We start from the raw sequence: 22,315 nt of genomic DNA, 5'->3' as shown, positions 1-22,315 counted from the left end.
GAGAGGCATATTAAGGAAGCATTTCAGATACTAAAGGGGTATATTTACTAAAGTGAGTTTTTAGAAGTGAAGATGTTACCCATAGCAACCGATCAGAATCTACTTAACATTTAACTAGCACCTTCTAGAAGATAATAGCTAAAATCTGATTGGTTGCTATGGGCAACATCTCCATTTCTGAAAACACCCACTTTAGTAAAATCACCCCTAAGGGGTAGATTTACTAAAGCTTCCAAAAATAAAAAAGTGGAGGTATTTCCCATAGCAACCAATCACATTATAGCCATCACTTCTCTATTGCATCCTAGAAAATGACAGACAGAATCTGATTGGTTGCTATGCCAACACCACTGGTTTAGAAGCTTTAGTAAATCTACCCCCCCAAACTCTTTCAAGTTTCTTTTCATAATTAAAATGAAAAGGATAATGGTCCATACCACAAAGATAGCAAAAGTGCTTGCAAGTGCATCCGCCACAAGAAAGAGTTGTAGCGTGTGGAACAATACCCGCTGGCATATTCTACTAGTATTGCACTTTTGTGTTCAGTTTGTAGACTAGATTTCAGAACCAATCACGTCATATTTAATTTACCTCAAGAAAACAAATTGACAATTAACAACTAATGCATTTAATGTGAATTTCTTATTACATTTTTTTGAAGACAAAAGAAAACAACACATTATTGGGTATGAGGTATTAAGAAGAGTAGAGTGCAATAAAGACAATGAGGCTATTTATTAAACCTTCTAAAGAGGAGAAGTTGAGGTGTGCCCATAGCAACCAATCAGATCCAAGCTACCATTTATGTGCCCATAGCAACTAATCAGATCCAAGCTACCATTTGTGCCCATAGCAACCAATCAGAACCAAGCTACAATTTATGTGCCCCTAGCGACCAATCAGATCCAAGCTACCATTTATTTGCCCATAGCAACCAAACAGATCCAAGCTACCATTTAGCTAGTACATTCTATAAAATCCAAGCTACAATCTTATTGGTTGCTATGGACAACACCTCCCTGTCTCCACTTTAGAAGGCTTGATAAATCTCCCCCTATGTAAAAATCGTTCGCACTGCATAAATGTCCATGGAAATTAAGAACTGGGAAGCAGAGCAATGATTCTAGTCACCTGTGTACGACGCCAGCGCGATGTAGATGCTCCACGGCCTGAATCAGTTGTCGGATATATTTTCGGGCCTTGTGCTCCTCCAGCCTTTTCTTCTCATAAATTTTATGCATTAGGTTTCCCCCGGTACAGAGCTCCATCACCAAATAATAGCTATTTTCGGTTTCTAAGATGTCAAGCAGTTGTGCGATATTGGGGTGTCGGATCATCTGCTGGATCTGACCCTCCCGGCGCAGGTTTTTGGTGACGTAAGTGTCCTTCTTGGCTTTCTTCTTATCGATCACTTTCACAGCCACCTGCATAAGAAACATTGATTTGAATGATCCATTGTTACCTGTACACGTTGCAATCAGCCTGGAGCAGTTGTAATACAAGTATTCTGAAATGTCGGGGGCAATGGGTCAACAAAATGATTTCTTTTTTTCAGAAAACTACATTCATTTGACCTACTATTTTATTTTACATTACAATATATATATGGTTTTTAGATTTTTTTATTTTACAGGAAAATTGTCTATTGCTACCGGTGACCACTGCAACCGCCATCTACAATAACATGATAAAAATATTCAAAGCGGTTCACGGATTGCAAAGAAAAAAAAAAAGAAGCCTATTCTCATGTAATGTGTTTCATTCTCAGCTGCAAGGGCAATTCCCAGGAGATGTTACACAAGTTCTATAACAAACGCTTTCCTTGGGAAGCAATTATCATGCAACTTACTTTCTGATTCCTTCCCGGAGCACTTAAAAAGGACTGAAATGCTGGGGAATGAAAGCGTAAAGCCGGAGAGTAAAAATATTTGAAAGCCCATCTATCATCACTCCAGCAAAATGGGGTAAATGTACCAGAGAACGAGAGAGAAAAAAAACGGAGGTGGAGGAATAAAAGAATCTTTTAGCTTTTAACTGGTCTCCGACTTTGAGAAATCTCCCAGAGGCTGTGGAGAGGCCTAAATAGCAAGTCATGACTGCTGTGGCATACATATTTGGGAAGATAATCCGATCTAAAACAGGACTCTGCCCAAGGAAAGCAGACCACTGGTCCTAAAATATTAAATATTCCTCATTTAGCAAAAGCAGGTCATGGACTTTCCAACTAAAAACACTTCAACCAAATAACAGACATGGGGTAAGGACATGTCCAGCATGCTAAACCTGTGGAATGCTGGAATGCGTAGTGCCACTAACGCAGGAGTGCTGAATGTTGCCTACCTCCGATACAGACTATTGATCCCTTAAGGGCCTATTCATCATCGGGGGCCATATAAATATCCACCTTGCCACGGGGACTACTTACCACTGGAGCAATTCAGCATTGCTCCAGTGCAGGGCCAGCTGCTCGGAAAAGCAGCTGTCCCCGCGATTAGTAGCAGCGTTACTTACCTCCCCCCGTGGGCCGGCTTCTACGCATGTGTGACCAGAGGTCACGAATGCGCAAAACCGACGGGGAGGCAGTGAGAAAGCGGCGGAGGGATCCGCTCAGACCCCTCTTTGCATTTCCGGGACTCCTTCCCATAGCAAGGAGCGAGGCTACGAGAACAATGGGCCATTTTAGTGTTGATGAATAGGCCCCTGTATCTTAAATAAATACATTTGCAGGTTGATTTTTTTTTGTTTAATATTCTGGTACTTACACTACAAAAAAACACTACAGGCTAAATTAAGGAATACTAGTTACTTAAATCTGTTTGGCTTGTTCATCTACTAAACACATTGCTCTATTGGTCATATTTCCTTCAGTGCTTTTTAGTCATGTATTACTATTACTGCATTGCCTTGCAGTGTGTCTCAGTGATCCTGAAAGTAGGGTGGCAATGTAAGAAAAGTGACGCCTGATTATCTAAATATGTGGCTGAGAAATGCTACGTTACAGTGTCAGCGGCTTTGCCACTGTAACGTAGCGTTTCTCATGCAGATGCACACAGTATATAAGTATGCCGCATATCATTTTAACCAGCAGAAGCTGCTGGTGCGTCCTATTCACATCGCTGTGCGAATAAAACGCATTTGAAGGTAAAAAGTCTCTCACGCAAAGACGTTCAATGCTACCATGTCACGCCACGGCGCGACTAGATGGGCTTTTTAACGCGCGCATATATATATTATTAATAATGAATCACCCGCTGTATATTGTAAGGATATTAGAAGTCACCGAGGAGTAGGTCCTTATCTCGCATTATTCGTCAGCCGGCTGCTTTAAGGGCCAATACACCTTAAGTACAAGTCACCCGAAACTGTAATGGTACAAAAAACAAACTTTCCGCACTTCACATTGTGTTTACATTGGACAGGTAGCAGAGTGTAAGCTTTTGTGACTAAAAGCAGCTGCCAACAGGGTCCTTCAATGAGATTGCTGGCAGGAAGTCTGCTGTGTGTAGAGAAATATCTTCCTCTATTTACAAAAACAATCTATATTATTTTAAGCTCTTGCAAACTCTTGAAACATTTTCTATTACGCGTGTGTGTAAAGTTTTCATTATTATTAATTATTTTACAGCCTTAGAGAACCATATTAAAAAAAATATGAATCCATTGTTTAACAAACTGTGGCATTTAAATATGGGACTAGTTAGGTTTCTATAGTTGAACACTGAAGAAATAAATGGATTATAATGGTACATATAACCTCTGGGCTGCAGACCCCATCTGAGCCAAAAGGCATTACAGACCGGCAGTGTATAAATTGCTGATTATTTTCGATCGTCGTACAGCAGCAGCGATTCATAGCAATATGTTATCGTGGATGCAACGCTGGCAAATTACACGGGGCTTCTATAAATATTTCACAAAACACATTCAGCCTCCCATATCCTCTATAGATTCATGTGGATTTTATTAATAATTTAGTATTTGTGTTAAATAAACAGTTCAAAGGATCTGAATCCAGCAATTTCATGGACTTATTTTGAATAATTTATCAATATCGGCTTTTAGCCTCTCAGTGCCCCCCCCCCTCTTCCTGCATTCAAGAAACACCACAATTAAGGGAAAAAGCACATTAAAATGAACAAAAGCTTATGAACACAATGTTGACGTTTAAAAGTAACTAGACCCTGGAATAGTGTACACTCTGGTGTCAGAAGGATTTTTGCGTGATCTTGTTCATTGATGGAATGCATTAAAGGTGGGTACACACTAGACCAGGGGTCTTCAAACCTTGGCCCTCCAGCTGCTGTGGAACTACACATCCCAGAATGCACTGCCATAGTTTTAGCATGCTGTTATATCAAAAAGGTGGCAGTGCATGCTGGGATGTGTAGTTCCACAGCCACTGGAGGGCCAAGGTTGAACACCCCTGCACTAGACGTTGTGCAATCGATGCAATGTCGTGAACGATTTCCCTTGAACCCTCCCAGGCACTCCAGGACACGATATCATGATTAAAAGTGTCCAAACTGACCAACGATCTATTGCGTGTCAGATCTTGCCTGCTGTAGCCAAGATGGATGACCCACGGGTACGCACATTGGCATCGTTATCATCGGTGGACACTCACGATTTGCATGATTGTCGTTCCAATGCGTCAAAATCGGGCAATTTGTGCAAAATATTGTCTAGTGTGTACGCACCATAACGGTCACAAAGCATTGGTTCCATGCGCACGGCCAGCCTACGGATACAGTATAGCAATAGCAAAAACAAGACAAAAAAATACAAAAAATGTAGTTGGAGTGTAGTGAACCTAAAAAGCCAGCACTATATCAGAGCCCAAGCATTTTTGGCAGGCTGATTGGCGTGGCAGCTTTGTATATCTGATTCTAGTATTACTCAATTATGGATGAATAATACTTTGAGAACACAGAGAAATTACGTGATGAGCGCAGAATGTAGCATACAACTCAATTAGTACCGGCAGAGATAAAGAGACAATACACTGTACACAAAGCACATTACTGTAACACAACGTAAATTATTCATTTATAATGCTCCTTTGAAACCAGTGCCAGATCACCTAAAATACATTTGCAGATTTCTTTATTAAGCTATTTTTACCAGTACACTCTTGCAATTGTATTTAATAGTACTGACATTGTAAGTAAGGAATGAGATCATCTATGAAGATGGTATACTTTAGGGCAATTTGTCCCTCTATTTAGGCTTGCAAGTCTCTTAAGAAGACCATTGAACCTACAAATCAAGTTGCTTTATATACATACCTGTATTAGAAAAAAAAAAATGAATAAAAAAAATAAAAAAAAAAGTGAAATATCTACGTAAAAACAGCAGAATTCAGGATGTTTGTCCCGTTACCATGTTATCCTGTTGTAGAAAAAGATGGCTTAAGGTATTGAGGGTGAGATGTATCAAACCTGGAGCGATAAAAAGGGGAGAACTTGCTCATATCACAAAATCAGCTTCTAGCCATTATTCATCTAGCACAGCCTATAAAAAGGCCGACTGGTTGCTATGGGCAACTTCACCACTTAATCTCTAAGGTTTGATACATCTCCCCCTTACGGACTGTGGTTAAACACCCACCTGCGGAGCTTTGCCCCGCGTTAAGTTCATCAGAAGGCGAGTGCAGTTTAAGTGGGCTGCAAAATGATGATCTATCTACTGATCACCATGAAGAATGCTTTGTCTATATTCAGTAGATGCCGGACGGCCCCAAATGCAGCTGCTCTATTCTCAGTGCGCCCAGGGAGGAAATCTCCTAACAATCACACTCATTATCAGGAGGAAACAAGTACCGCCTCTGATCTGTCCAAATCCCGCCCATATCTGCCCAGAAACGCCCACTTTTGGAATGCACACTCCCAATGAGCACGCAAATATGCAAATGTAAGGTCAAACGTACATAGTCACAGTTCAGTAAGGTTGTGTTCACGCAAATGTGGCCTATGCAGACCGGCCCATTGGCGTATCTAGACTAGTATTTGCAGTAAACCAGGTGCATGTGCTGGCACTGCGGTACTCATTAACGGTACAAACAAAAAGCACTTTTCTGGTGTTCGCGGCTGAAAAACCAATGAACGTGTGAATGAGCACTAGGGAACACTTATATAGAAATCTGCGATTGTGATAGTTGAATTCAACACAAGTGTGCAGTATCCCGGGAGAGGGGCTTCAATATACAGTATAGTCACTTTGCCGCATATGAGCAGAAAACGTTACAGGATGTAAAACAAGAAAGAAAAAAAGTTAAATTGCAGTTTGTATCATTTCAGTAGGCGGTAACGTGAGCATGTCTTACTTGAGACGGTTCTCAGGATTAATGAGGTTTCCAAGACCTGTCATCACAGATCCCAGCCGAAAAAGCTGTATGAGGAGATGGCAACCCAAAAGTGTTACTGTTCCGTGTGTCACTAGTGATATTCTGCTTCTGTCTGCCCAGATGAGGCGAGCTAGTGAGGCACAGCGCTCCTGCGAGGAATGGCTTCCGGCCTGTTACACTCAATCGCGTCTGGTGAACAGGTGAGGGGGTGATAAGTAGGTTAGCTGTCTAAAACGATTACTTTTCTTTTTTTTTCACATAGCTGCCAGTGTTGTAAAGTGAAAAAAAAAATAAAAAAAGTCTATTTTCCAGTGTACAGATGCAGACTGTTCACACAAAAAAGGTCACAATGAATATATAGAAAAAGCAACTAACCCTCAATTTAAAAAAACTGGCAATAAAAATATTCATCAGATCTGGCATCGAAATTCCTAATGTGACCCGATGCTGACATGCCTGTATACAAGAGACTTTGCAAAGTACCGCAGAGAAATTCACAAGTGTGTAGATAAACCTGGATAAGAAAATGATGGTACTCTTATTTTGTGGTAGAACTAAAATGCTAAAAGCTCCTTTATTTAGTCAAATTTGTGGAATGCAGATAGGCCATTTCTTTCTAAGGGCTGACTCAATTAGCTGAGCTAACTAACACGGGCTTGTAGTAGTGCCCGAGGCCTTTCAATTGCAGCCTGCACTTAACGTGGGGATCTGTTCAACCAGTCCTGAGGCCGCGGTAAGTAGAGGTGCCTATCCATTAACAGACATAGGGGTCTATTTACTAAGCAGTGTTAGGAGACAGAGGGAAAAGTGAGAAGAAAGTGATAAGGTGCCAGCCAATCAGCTCCCAGCTGTCATTTTGCAAACACAGCCTGTGAGATGACAGTTGGGAGCTGATTGGCTGGCACCTTATCACTTTTCACTTTGTCGCCCAACACTGCTTAGTAAATAGACCCCATAGAAACGACAGCACGATAACGGCATTGTAATCATGCTGTCGTTTCTGTGGGGTCTATTTACTAAGCAGTGTTAGGAGAAGTGAAAAGTGAAGAGTGAAAAGTGATAAGGTGCCAGCGATAACGATGTCATTATCGTGCAATCGCCTGCAAATATCGCTAAATGGATACCCCCCTTAGGTCTTTCTGCCCTTGCCGCCACAAATGCGTTAGCCCAGACTCCAGGCACAATCTATGGGCTAACGCAAGTTAGCCGCGGACTTACTGCACAAGAAAGCTCCGGGCATTAAATTCCGAAGCTACAAGCCCGTGTCACAGCTAATTGAATCCAGCCCCAAGATGCTAAATGAACACCCAGCAGTAGTGAGGATTCTATCAGACAATATTCTCAGTCTATAACTGCCACACTTTGCTTCTTTCCGAGCCTTGCAACGAAGAGAAATAAAGATGATCTAAAGTTACTCACTGCATGCTGCAAAAACTCTTTGAAAGTCTATCCCTCGTGAATGGAAATATTTTCATATTCTGAGTTTTGTTCCCCTTTCAAATAAATCCTATTTTAAAAAAAGTACTGTAAAAAAATTACAATATTAGTACTGGAGACAATGCCGTTAGTGTCTTTACACCAGGAAACCTATCCAAACTCCATTTTATAGCCATAAAAGAAACACAGACTCGTACAAACTTTTTTCACTGTTTTAAATTAAAGCTGAACTTTCCCCATCAATAAGTACAAACAAATCTTTCACGCACGGCGTCTTTGCTGCAGACTTTGAAACCCCATACAAGTCAGTAAGGTAGCGATTTCCCATGAAAACCACACTGAATGAGGTCAGACATATACATATACAGTACATCTAAGGCTGACGCATCACATAGGCATTGCCTGGCGGTGTGTGAAATATTACATGTTTCAGAGTTCCGCAGAAACTGCTTCTACAGACGAGGCTCCCGGGGTGAGAACCTGAGCTGCGAGGTAGCCTCTGCCGAATCTCATGCCGAACAATGGACATCAGCAAAACATACTTCCACTGATCTACTGGCCTGTCCGTAAGTTTGTGAGGACTACTTTATTAATCAGAATATTTATTTCATTGCCTTAGGAGTAAATGCAATGGGTGTAAGCAGAAGATGACACAATGAGTACTAGATTAGATAGAATTCTTATGCTGCTAATTTATAGAACAGCAGGTGTAAGGTGCGTATCCACTAGGCGACAGAGGAATAACAGTACAATTACAACATTGTAATCATACAGTCGTTCCTCTTCCCCTGCAGTGCATACACTGAACGATATGTCATTCAGTGTAGGCACCCTCCATCATCCCCGAACATGGTCAATCTGTCGTTATGGGCAGATTAACCCAGCATGTTCAGGTGATGATGGATGTTGAAAACGACCAGCGGAAGCGCGCATCGCTGGTCGTTTTCGACATTTTAATGCCCGATTTGTGAACGATTACGATGTCGTTCAATCACCTAGAGGATACGCGACTTTATCCACACTCATTCGGGAACAGCCAACTTTACCTTCTGTTTCATGTCACTATGGGAGAGGGGATTTTTAAACCTTCTAAAGAGAACAATTGAAGAGGCTACCTTTAGTAACCAATCAGTTTCTACCTAACATTTTATAGAATGCACTTGATTCCCCTTGGTCGGCACTATGTAATAGGTCAACATTTCATAAATAAAAAGCATAACAATTATTAAAATACATAATAAAAGAAAATTTATAATAAATCAAATTTGTAGTCTGTCTTTAAAACCTTGAAGGGGGATTATATAATAGGTTGCGAACTGCAGCGAGTACTCCTGCGAGTCTTCCCGTAATTTTTAAAGCGGCAATAATTTTAAAGGCAAAACCAAGCTTTGGCAAAATATTGCCGCTTTAAAAACACGGGAAAACTCGCAGGAGTACCCGCAGCAGGTGCATTTTGTAAGGGCAAATTAGAACTATTAAAGAATCTACGAAACAAAATAGATTTATACTTCGTACCTAAAATACTGCATATAGAAGGTTCCGGAATATCAGGGATTGTAATTGCTCCCTTCTTCAGTCGTTAGCTCCCATTCCTATTGTCACCTCCTGTGTAGTGCCAATGGTTCCAATATGCAAACGAGTCTCCCATCAAACCAGGGAATGTTCTAACAGCGGAATGTAAGATGGCCCCAAACCCAGCTTAAACAAACGCAGGTATGTAGGTGCCTTGTGCGATATTTAAAATTATGTGTCAGAAGCCAGTTTTAACATTGTAGGGTTTATTTACTAAAAACGGCGGCTTTACGTGATTTTGCCCGATTTTTGAAAACCCACTGTTTAGCTAATAAACTTGTGTGGACAGATTCTTTAATAAAAGAAAACAGCATTTTCAATAAACCGAGTAATGCACAAATTACTCTGCACATAAGTATTAAACAGAGATAAATGAAATAACCATAGGCAGCGCCTGTTTTGGCCATATTATCCCGGAACATAGAAGAATATTTAGTTACTCTTTAACATATTATCCCTAATGCTGGGCATACACGGCCAGATAAAATGTCTGTCAGACCGACAGACATTTTATCTGGCCGGCTGCCAGCCGCAGATGTCGCCAGCATACACTGTGAGATTTCTCTCACAGTGTATTCGGCAGACATCTGCGCTCCGCCCCCGGGGAAGGAGACATTTCCCTGCTCCTTCCGTAGGAAGGAACACAGGAAATGTCTGTCTGTCGGCCACGGCTGGGCACACACTGCCCGATGCGGCCGACAGTTTACCGGGAAATATCGCATCGGACGGGCATGCTGGACAATCCGGCATGCCCGACCGAGCAATATTTAACCCTCGGTCGCCCCCCCCACACGCTACAATTATCGGGGCGATCCGCCGATATCAGGCGGATCGCCCCGATATTTGTAGCGTGTGTGGCCGTGACAAAGCCAGTAGGAAGAGTCCTTATAAAATGATTATTGTACACCTGGGGTAGCCAAACTCGGTCCTCGAGCGCTAATAACAGTTCACGTTTTCCAGACCACCTAGGCAGGTGCACAGGTGTAGTCATTACTCGCTAACATTTGAAAAGATCCACAAGTAGAGCTAATTATATCACTTAATTCTGTGAGGAGACCTGGAAAACGTGCAGCGTTGGTAGCTCTCAAGGACCAGGGCTGGCTACCACTGTTGTAAACCATATCGTTGGCTGGTTTACACGTTTTCAAGAGCACAAGAACACAGACTGGAAAGTAAAGAAGACAAAGTAGATTAACCTGAGGAGGATCAGCCAGTGTCTGCCGGATGTACAGTATCCCAGAGTCCCAAACAAAAGCCACGTTACACGGCACACATATACAGCATATTGTATGTGGCAATCTAATGGAGGTAATGAAATTCACAGGTCAGCTAATCATGGAAAACACACACGTCTAAAAAGGACATAATCAATTACTCCTACCAGAAAATTAGCCCCCCACACTAGACCACTATCTGGTAGGAATCAGTATGGTTCTAATCCCGACAGCGGCAGCCCGGCAGGGGTGAAGACCCCGATCGTTAATTTTGGTAAGTATCGTTAACCTTACTCCCTACCCTAACTCTCCTTTAGGGGTGCCTAACCCTAACCGCCCCCAAGTGCCTAACCCACCCCCTTCCCCACAGCCTAATCCTAAGTCTCCCAGGTGAAGGGGGGCGATGCCTAAGCCTAAGCTCCCCCCGGGGGTGCCTAACCCCCCCTTCCCCTAGCCTCAGCCTAACCCTCCAGAGAACTCTGAAACCTAATGCGAGGCTTACCTTCGTTCAGTATGCCGGGCATCGGGCTCCCGGCGTAGGTCTAATGACAGGCGTCGGGATTTCGACGCCTGTCATTAGTACCTTGCCGGGATTAGACAGTCTGGAACCCGGCGGTCGGCATTTCGACCGTCGGCTTCCTGGCTGCATCCCATCTGGTACTCCCCATGTAAGAAACATTGTATTAGTATTAAAGAATAGAATCAGGCTGGAAGCTAGTTAGCCCACATAACCAGAGGGGAAACAAACAAACAAAAAAAAAAACCCAACACAGATGATGCCAGCTAATTGGCCTTTGCACCAACTGGGGATAAAATAGTTAATTCTTTATAAGCACCCTTTCTCCCAGTAGGACTGAAAGGGGCCAATTCAATTGCATGCGCTCTTACAGTGCGCACACCTTCTGAACATGAGGTAGCCCAACATTGTTTATTTTCCTGCACACCCCTATTTGTGAGGCAAAATGCAGACCGTAGGCCCGATGTAATTACCTTTGAAAGTAACTGAATTCCCCCCCAGGGAACATCACTTAATTTCAGAAGGCGAGTCTGCCATCAGAGTGCCCTCAGTTGACATTCCTTGTAACTATTCACATCAGCCCCCTGTCCCATTGGAGCTTACAGTATCAATTTTCTAACACACAAGAACACACCCACCCCACACTTGGGTCCATTTTTGTCAGAAGTCAATTAACCTACAAATATGTTCTTGGACTCTAGGCGCCCTATAAAACAATTGAATCGCCCCCATAAACTAATGGGCGCCCGACGGAGCAATTCAGTTGTTGCTCCATTCGGGCGCGCATAGCCGCGGATAGACACATATATGCTTGCAGCCTCCTGATGTGGCGAGCAGAAATGTGCGATAAGTCGGCTCCCGTTTGGACGCCCAAAGCAGGACTTTAGACGGGGTTAGCTGCTATATGCGGGTAAACCCAGATATTTCTCTACAATGCTGGAACTTAAGAGTTCAATAACAAGTTCTCGATTAAGGTACTATTGGAATGATTCAGAGATGTACAGTATTCCACTGTACACGCAGTTGAGCAATTATCGGTGGTCTGTGCATGCATCACAGCCGCAGTGCGTCCGTGCGGTGATTGAAATGCCATTACTGCTGCAGTGGAGAATTCAAATCACACGCGATTGACAGGAAGCAATCGTTTTATGTGAGGTAACGGGGAGTAGTGGCTAAAATGAAGGTGTGCTCCAGCCTTTCTTGGGCTGTTTCCAGCAGTGTAGGCAATCCTGTACAAAGATAACATGATTCCAGCATCTCAGGTACAGCGCCAATGCTGCGCGACCATAGAACCACTCAAGGAATCGATATTTGCCTGACGTGCATCCGATGCTACATATGCGTACGCAGTTGCGGACAGCCCACGAAGGCTCCGTTGGGCATCACACTACAAGTTCCAGCCGCTGTTGCATTAGCATATACTCACACATCGCAGCTGCTAAAGTCGCAGCTATGGCAGAATTAGCGTACAACGCCGAATCAGGTCCTTGTACCTTCTATTGTCTAAATTTTCTGTTCTTAGGCGTACCTTTTTTGGTTGAAATACAGACTCTACTAGCAGAAACACATCGGACCCATCTGTAATATTAAATTTCATTTTTTGGAAGTTTTCCATACATTACCATGAAGTCAGATGCTGCCCTTGAAAAATCTGTCTTTTGTATAGGACGGAAAGCAGCAATCCGATAGCCCCTAATAATGAGAGGGTTTCAGCTAGGAGGGAAACTCTATCCGAAAGGAAAACAAGCCGCCAAGAGTTTACCCAGCTATTTCCCTCTGTTAGCAATTTGGGAAAGTCTGCTTCCCTCGCACATTGAAATGTATTTTTCACATTAAAATAGGAGGGAGAGTTTCTAATAGAAACACTAAACACATCTTACACAGAGATTATATTCTAGCCCAAACTGTGAATAAATATAATTAAGAATTTATTAGATCTTAAAAATAATACTCTTCTGATTCCTTCCCTTCGTCCTGCCATAATCTCATGAAATACAGGTCCGTCGTTTTCTTCCATTTCCAAAGCAGTACTCTAGTTGGTCCGCTCAAATAATGGTGGGTTTCCCACAAGGCGAGGGGCTTACTTATAAGAAAATTTGTGCAGAAGTGGCTATTGGGGTAGATTTAGTAAACCTTCTAATAAAAATAAAAAAAGAAGTAAAACTCATAGCAACCAATCAGCTTCTAGCTATCATTTTGTAGAATGTACTAGATAAACGATAACTAGATTGGTTGGTTGCTATGGGCAACACCTCCACGTTTTCTTAATAGAAATGTTGATAAATCTTAGATGGGACATCGAAGTCCTAACATCGATGTCATCATGACATGACCATCGATGGAGGGAACACATCTCCCTTTCACTATCGTTGGCAAAAGCATAAGGCATTGGCTGCTAAACATCGGTGTTCAATTCCATTTGCCACTGTCTTCTGTGAGAGGCCGGCAGCAATCAGAACGCAGCAGCAGCAGCCAGGAAGATGAATACAAACAAACATTAGTCGAAAAACATTGATGAAGTAAAAAAAAAAAATCGGCCTCCCTCCATCGGAAAAAAATTGGTTCATCCCTTAATAAATCTACCCCACTAATGGGAGGATTCTGAGTCGGACACACTGCCAGCGTGGGACGCAGTTGATAGTTTTTTTAATTTTAAATTGCGCTTGCGTCTAATTCGCTGCCCGGGCTGTATGTAGACGACGGGTATACAGAGTGTCATTGTGACACAGTTTTAAGCCATCATGTCTGATCTCTGACCTGACCGCAGCCTGCACGGCTCAAGGATTTGGTCACTTTCTAGCTTTCTATAATCCTATGCATGTCTGGTACAAAGCGGCTCAGTAACGTCAGCGTCTGCTAAAAATTGCCACACTCCAGTTCCTTTCTGACTGGCACAAACAAAATACGCACTAGAAAAAAAAAAAGGTTCCAGAATGAATGGATGGGGGAACAAAAAAAAAAAAACTATTTAAATGAGTTTTCTGTTGTGCAGAATTTATTATTAGCCATTCCATTAATCTCACACAATCACTGGTTTATTTTTAGAAATCCATTATAAAAAAAAAAAAAAAAAAGGGAGGTCTAACTCAGAATAATCTACATTATAAACAGTCATTAAGCACTAGGGCGCAGAGAGCATAGTGAGTGGGCGGCCAATTCCTGTCTTTACATAGCTCTAAGTCGCCCATTTCAATGAAGCCTTCTAATAAGAATGTACATGTACCTTTTCTTTATGTGCTATTTTTAAAAGGGACATTATGCAGAAACAATACTTCAGACCTCAAAATAGTCCTGACTTGAAAAAGCTGAGACAATTTGGCCATGCCCTCCACTCCCCCACAGCCTCGGGCTCTATTCGTCGAGTAAAAAGAAAATGGCTATTCAATTTCTGGGATATGTTTTGCTCAAACAAATGTCACATTTAGTTTTTTTAATCATTAAGTAGGAGTTCGCCTTTCTATTCGGGTTTATGGGAAATCTGAAGTTTCATTGAAAAAAAGCGAAACGGCTGCCTGCACTAATGGCGACACCTTGAAAATGATGTGCAAACGCATTAGTTTCTCCGTCCAGGCTGCTGAGTGACTTCTATATTTATTTATATAGAACCATGAGGTAAAAAAAAATTTAAAAAATAAGCAGGTCCCAATTTTCTGTTAAAGTAGGGATTACATTCATTATCCTTCCATTTTAAAGTGCACGTGTTGCAAACACACATTAGACGCAGGCATTTTGGAGATGAACCCATATTCAAGACAACGCGATTAATCTAATTTCCTCCTAACCACTGATATCACTGAGGCAGGGATAGGCTGCATTGTTTGGAAAATTTCCATTTGATATATTGCACCTCATCCGACACATCATAAAGCACCAGTGTATGTAGCATTGAAACTTCTATGGAGTCCATTCATCATCCTTTAATGACCTGTTAAACATGCGGAAATGTTAGTTTCCACATATTTAAGGTAATGGGCCATTCATAATCAGGGGTCCGATCGTTTTCAGAGTTTGCCTGCGAGAACAAACGCCATCTTCAGATGACACTTGTCAAGAGTCCAGGTGTTCTTGGAATACGAAACGGGATATGTGCGAATCCTTCTGTCGCCTCCTCACTGCCTCCGAAGCGGCTTTGCATATGAGTGACCTCAGGTCCCATATGTGCAGAAGCCAGCGACGGGGACAGGTAAGTAGCGCCACTACTGAAGTAGCAGTGTTACAGATCGCAGAGACAGCTGCTTTCCGGAGCAAGGCTGAATTGCTCCGGTGATCAGTATCCCCCGCGGCGAGCTGGATATGTCATCAGGAGCCATACAGTCTCCAATGATAAATATCCTGTCAGAAGACATTAAAAATTGTGCATTTTCCTTCTTGGTCTTTAGGTGATGCAATTTTCCTTTATACTCCTCACTTCTGAGCTCTGGCGGTTACTCCTGTAATTAGTATTTTACGTAGTATCTCAGTTTTATTTTAGAATATTGCAACACTCCATCGCTTGCTTTAAAGCAAGATTAAGCTAAAGAGATCGCCCTTATGGAAAACAGTGTAGTAAGTTAAACACACAATGTTTTGATGTCTTACATCCTCAGATCAGTATTCGGGTCTGTGGTCAGCAAAGTGTTTCTCCAACCTCTTGGGGGAAAAAAAAAAGGATCTGCCAAGGGCCGACTGGAGATGTGTACTACATGGAGCCAGAGTAAACACGTGTCAGCCAACTGTCGGGGGATGATGGAATTAATCACAGACATGATGAGGAAGCGATTCATCTAGAGGCTTATACTGAAATCTTCTCATGCACCAGTTACCTGCGTCAAGTTACATAACAGGATTACGCCTCAGAGATTTCCAGGTACGTTACGTGTCATCTAACAGGACCTGCAGCCAAGAGCGAACATAGCTTACAGGAGATGTATTCTTAGTCTTACATAAGGCAGTGCACAGGCTGGTGTTAATACTATTCAGTAAATTTTCATTTTCACCAGTATTTTGACTTTTTTTAAATATATTTTTTTTTTTTTAATTGTGCCTTGTTCCATTTCACGGTGCACAAAATGGCTGCCTCCACTGGGTGTGGGAGAAATGGCCCATCATGGAAAAAATGTACACAAGCTAAAGTATTTTAGCTCTGGGATCCTCTGAGAATATAAGTCGGAATGTGATTAGGATCACACAGTGCTCACAGACATACTGACCAAATTTTGGCCTGTAGTTTTTTTTTTTTTTATATATATATAGGTTATTCTGTATATATTTAGCAGAAAAAATGCAAACTATATAGCATAACCAGAGTGGTCAGGGGAACTAATTTTGGCTGCTCATCAAGAAGGGGCTAGCAGACAGAGAGGGGCGTAACTAGGTATTGAAGGCCCCTTAGCAAAAGTTTGTAAGGGCCCCTATGTATCACCCAATGGTTAAACATGTATATAAAAACACAGATGGGCATCCCCTCAACTCTGGGCCACACAGCAGCTACACCCCCTGCACCTATGGTAGTTACGCCCACAGGTACATGTCTAAATATATGCGAAGAGAATATTGTAGCGGGGTGTTATTGTTAGATTTCCTAGTGACAGGCTCACGGCTCTTGCATTCTACGGGGGCAGAAATTAGACAGACAAAACACTGAAGTCAATCTGCAGCAAGAATCACAGTTTCCAAATAAAAGTCATCCGTGTCCATTACTACCGGTGGGTGTCTGTCAGATGTACAAAAGATACAGAGGCCCTGATTCAGAGCCGGACGCTCTGACAGAGCGCTCGCTCTGAATCAGGGCCGTCCTTCCTAATTTTAGAGCGGCCTCCTGGCCGCTCGCATAGCTGTGGGTGACCACCCACGGCTATAGCGAGCGGCCAAAAAGATGGTCGCGATTGTCTTGACCATCGCAACCATCGGGCTTGCGATGGGACCCTTGTGGTAGGGTCTCGTCTGCCGCAAGCCCTGGAGTGCTTTCGGCTTTATCAGAGCAGAGAGCACTCCCACTGACATCATTGTGATGTCAGTGGGGCCGACCCCAGACGGTAGGCGTTCCCATGGGAACACCTCCGTCTGGCTAGCCACGCCCCAAGCACACCCACCAAAGGGGGCGTGCTGTCACTCACCATCGGCAGCACGTCCCCTTTGTAGCGAGACCCGGAGCGAAGGCTTTGCCGTCGCTATCCGGGTCTCGCGCATGCGAACGACGGAGCCGGCTCCCTCGTGCGCATGCGCACTAGGCCAACATCGAACCACTTGCGAGCGCTCAGCGCTCGCGAGCGGGTCTGAATCAGGCCCAGAGTTACATGCTTTCTTTTGGTCCTTGGGACCCAAGCTAAAGAGCACCGTTCACCTGAAACTAGGCCATTTATGGGACCTGGACATGATTTGTCATCCAAATAAATTCTTTATATTAATATTAGTAAGGAAATACCTCAGCAACATTGGGATGTACTAAAGCAAGAAATTCTGTCAAACCCCCCAAAACGCTGTTTGAGGGTCTGACCGCATTTCTCATATGCATCAAGCATTCCGGGTCTCTAATGCGGTGGGCAACGCCCCATAGATGGCATTGCCCCACAAAAGCCTATGGAATCGGATCCCTCCAAGCACCGCCCCACGTCGTACGTCCTTCTACGCATGCGCAGAATGATAACAGAGGGACTTCCGAGTCATAGACCCGGATGTCCCTCATTCACAAAGGACAGCTATTACTGAGAGAGCTGTCCTTTGCATTTTTCGTCATGCATACTGGCGTAATTAACGCCGACATGCATGCGTTGAGTGGTGGGATGCATTGCATTCCGCCCAGGGTCCTCATGCCCCCATGCATTACTCCACTAAGTAAACTAGCTCACCTGTACATGAATAAAGAAATCCTGAAAACATGAGCTGCTGGGAGGAGGAGGGGGTAAGGACTGGATTCTGGAAACGCTGCACTAGTCCCTAGTGCATTGTTAGTCAGCATACTGAGAAATATTCGTGCAGCCCACAAAATGGCTGAATCCACTTTGTCAATGCAATAGGCGCTTGCAGCAAAACAGGTCACTTATTAGAATTCCCTCATTCAGTATCAGCCCTAGGACCTAGAACTAGAGATGGCATCGACATCGATTCTTTTTGCCAATTTAACGCAAGTTCGGATTTATCTAATTGGCTGTCAAAGACACGCAAGAGCTGGTTAGCCAATAAGATGCAGTTTTTGAGATCCGAACATAAATGAGTAAAACCGAACTGTTCATCTCTACAAAACACACACAGGGTCTGAGTTGTCAAGAATTGTATTTATTTTTTTGAAACTTGCTGACTAGCGTTGATTTTCCTGACAGCTTTCAAAAACACCAATTATATCAACGCCAAAACCTGAGTATCCTACGGCAGAAATGAGAGTACACACACATTTCCCTAATATTAATCCCACTCATTTAAATTTGTCTATTGACCTTGCTTTGGAGTCACACACTGAGACATTGGGCCAGTTGCCAGTTCGCGCCACCTATATGACGGCAGGCGTATCCAGCTAGATACTGGCGCGAACAAGTGATGGCACTGTGCAAGAAGCAAGCGCACCCTACATTCAGATGTGACTCACTGCCACCCCCAATACAGAATAACACCATTCCTGCCCCACCAATATACAGATGTGTCCACATACATCTATCCTCTGTGTGCTACAAGTCGCGTTACACATAACACGTGAGCACAGAGTGACTCGGTAGTGTCTTTTCATGGGAGGTTTCCCCTTCAAATGAGTCTTATTCGTACAGGGATGCGAATGATATGCGGCATGCCTATATTCTGTGTGCGACTGCGGGTGTATCTGCAGGCGTAATACTATGTTACCATGTCAACGGCTGCGACACTGTAACGTAGCATTTTGCATGCAGATGCAGTTGCACACAGAATATAGGCATGCTGCATATCATTTTAATCAGCTGAAGCTGCTTGTGCATCCTATTTGCATCCCTGTACGAATAAGACACATTTGAAGGGAAAAACTGGCATGAAATGACGTCCGGCCGCTACTGAGTTACGCCACGCCATGGTGCGACTAGAAGGACACATCTGTATGCAAGTTTCCCTTTAATACATTTGCGACACTGTGGTACCTTGGTTACCTTAAGATCACTTGCTGTACAGCACCAAGAGCGGAACATAAAGCGTTTATATTTAGCAACCAATCAAAAGGCATATTCCATCCGTAATATCTGCACGGAGGACACATTGCACTTACAGCCACGGAATTCAGAGGGCAGTGGGAAAGTTGTCATGGTTTACTGAACGTTCTACATCCAGACATAAGAAATTCTACATCTATGAAGGGTATGACACGCAGTACTTAGTGCTAACAGTTAATAGTCTTCTTGACCCTGTAGAGAACGCACGTTATACAAGGTCCGAGTCTATTCTGAATCATCTCATTAAACTCAAGTATCAGGCGTCTATTTTTAGACGGCATTTAAAAAAAAGGTGCTTGAAACTCTGAACCACCAAGATAGATTTGGTTACCTTGTATTGGGGGAAAATGAGATATGCTAGAAAATTAAGTTTAAATAGGTTTATTTTAGATAAAGTCTAAGTTGCAGTTGAATCAATTTAATAGCTGCAGCCTCCAGAAGGAATCATGAAATATAAAAGTCTTTTGACGTACAGATCTCTTGATGAGCGCAAGGTAAACCCCCCCCCCCACAAAACTATATACACCGCTAACACTAGGGAGTTGGGAAGAACATATATATATATATATATATATATATATATATATATATACACACACACACATACATACATATATATATATTTTTTTTTTATTGCATACACACACACATATATATATATACACACACAAACAAAATGTGCAGGCAGCCATTTTGTAGCTGAAGGGATATATTCGCGAGACTCTAGTGAGCTAATTTACTAGGAACTGGTAGCATTACTTAGTCTCAGCATGGCTGGTATTCATGAGTAGTGTTCCCGCTAAAACAGCCTGCCCTGTGCCTTCCCTACCCACAGGCCGCAGTGTCCCGCAGGTGGGAAAAGTTGCGGTGAGCGATCTCCGCCGGCGGAATAGATGCCTTTCACCGTGAGGGGAGAGCTTGGGGGAATCCCAGCAGCTCCGTAAGTAATGGGCACACCCCCAAAAGTGACAACTTGGGGGTGTCGCAAGGACACACCCCCTCTCAAGTTGGGCAAGCCCCTTTTGGAAGCACACATGCAGAAGGCAGAGACCCCCTGCCCACAGCCTGCGGTCTAAGAAAGTGATAAATTGGAGAGTGATAAACTACCAACCAATCAGCTCCTAACTGTCATTTTTCAAACAGCCTGTAACATGACAGTTAGGAGCAGATTGGTTGGCAGTTTATCACTAGCCAAAGCTTAGTACATCTCCCCCATGTATAGACCCAATACCGATGGGCTGCTGGCACCTGGTCATCTCTTATGCTGGGTACACACTTAAGCCAAACCGCGGTCGAGCCGACAATCTGGCAAGCTATACACGCTTAAATTTGCCTGTCCAGTTATAATGTCAGAGTCTGAGGTTCCTGTGGCCATTTTGCAGGTGGTCGGAGAATCACCTGTACACAAAGGCAGATGTACGATTATATCTGCAAGACATATCGGCATCGGCTGTGCTGCAGGGCAGGCCCGAATTGTCTGTCAGCTGTGTCGTTCACAAACATATTATCGTCTGTACACTCCGACAGATGCACTGTGCCATAGGTCGTTCGTCAGATGTACCAACGACATATCATGTAGTGTGTGCCCAGCTGAAAGCACATGAAACCTGAGATTTGAAAGAGATCCGACAGGAGGAAAACAGAGACCCCATGTGAAAAGTTCGGGGGAGTGCAGTGCATTTTTTTTTTTTTTTTTTAAACGGACATGTCCAAAAGAGGAAACGTCCCATAGTTGTTATTACATTTAATCAATACTTCCAGCCTACCACAATGGCCAACTAACAATGGAGACTTGTGTGTCCACATTTAGGAGATTCAGATCTTGGAGTGACCACTTTACTGTAAAAACACAAGCAGTCTGAATGTTATGTCTGGGGCCTAATCCTGTACATTCGTGAACTTATGCCCCATCATAAAGTATTATCCCGAGATGGCTTTAAGACAGTAATGGCTGAATCAGACTATAAATCCTCCCAGGTGCGGGATTACTAGCGAGGTGAGCGCGACGGCCAGAAAATCTGTAACACTTCAGTATCTAACAAGGACTGAAAGGTTTAAAAGCATTTGGGCATTTCTTGAGAGATCCACTGGAACCGGTCCATAGGATGTACGCAGGATATATAACGTTACATACGGGGCCTTGGAGCCTGGCCAAACAGACAAAACGATTATAGAATCATGGAAAGGGGGCTTAGAACAAGCAGCGTCTCTCGCAAAGCTAATCAAATATACATTATGGAGTATAGTTACTAAACATCGGGGTTTTTTTTTCAAAGCCACCAATTCTTGGCGGCTTTCAGCGAGAAATTTAAAAAGGGCAATAGGGATATATGAAAAACAAGCCAGATTCGGCATGTATTACTGTGATCCCGTTAAATTCAGCGATCCAAGCCAATGTTTAGTAAGTTTACCCATATGACTATTTAGTGCTTCATTTTATTTCCCTTCAGTAATTAATATTATAGTGATTATATACAGTGCATTGTGCACTTGCCTGATAATAAGCTGCATCTGTTTCATCTACTTAAGTGGTCATTGGTAGCAAACTAACATTACCTTTCCATGAAAATCTAGGCTAGGGTTGTTAGTGTCAGTAGGATAAATCCCTGTAGCCTGGTTGTTAAAGCTGGTCAGAGCTCCCCATCTCCAGTCCTCATGGACCCCTAACAGTGTTTGTTTTACAGATCTCCTTGTAGGTTGCAGAGGACACCTCTCAGAGAGGAGGGGGCCCGTGTGCATTCCCCGTGCAGGGCCCCCTCCTCCCTCCCCGGAAGCCGAATGACGCAGCTGGCCGGCCACGGCAGACGCAGCAAACTCTGGCCACTAGAGTGTGCCCAGAGTCTACCGGCGGGCGGTCATTTTCAGGTGTTCTGTGCAGCGCTGACGCCAGACGCGGGACCACAGACAGGTGCGTTTTAAATAATATGGGTGTGCGGTGCTGGGCCCCCCTGGACCCCGTGTGCCTCACACACCCTGCGCCCATTATAGATATGCCCCTGCTACATAAAATCAGCCAGTGGAGCATTACCCTACACCATTGGCTTACAACTCATGTTTTCTAGATTTCTTTAATCCTGCACATATG

The 22,315-nt window shown here is 43.3% G+C and overlaps 1 protein-coding gene across 1 annotated transcript in view; it reads right to left on the bottom strand.

The window, feature by feature from the left end:
• Positions 1-22,315, bottom strand: part of HUNK (hormonally up-regulated Neu-associated kinase) — a 68,705-nt gene that overhangs the window by 20,100 nt on the left and 26,290 nt on the right. The window contains exon 3 of the mRNA XM_088481647.1: positions 1,132-1,424. Coding sequence (XP_088337773.1) covers positions 1,132-1,424 — 293 coding nt within the window. The remainder of the gene's footprint in view (positions 1-1,131; positions 1,425-22,315) is intronic.

This window comes from Taudactylus pleione, unplaced genomic scaffold (assembly GCF_031769625.1).
Source record: "Taudactylus pleione unplaced genomic scaffold, aTauple2 ptg000276l, whole genome shotgun sequence".
Lineage (NCBI taxonomy): Eukaryota > Metazoa > Chordata > Amphibia > Anura > Myobatrachidae > Taudactylus > Taudactylus pleione.
This window is presented reverse-complemented; position numbering and strand designations above follow the sequence as displayed.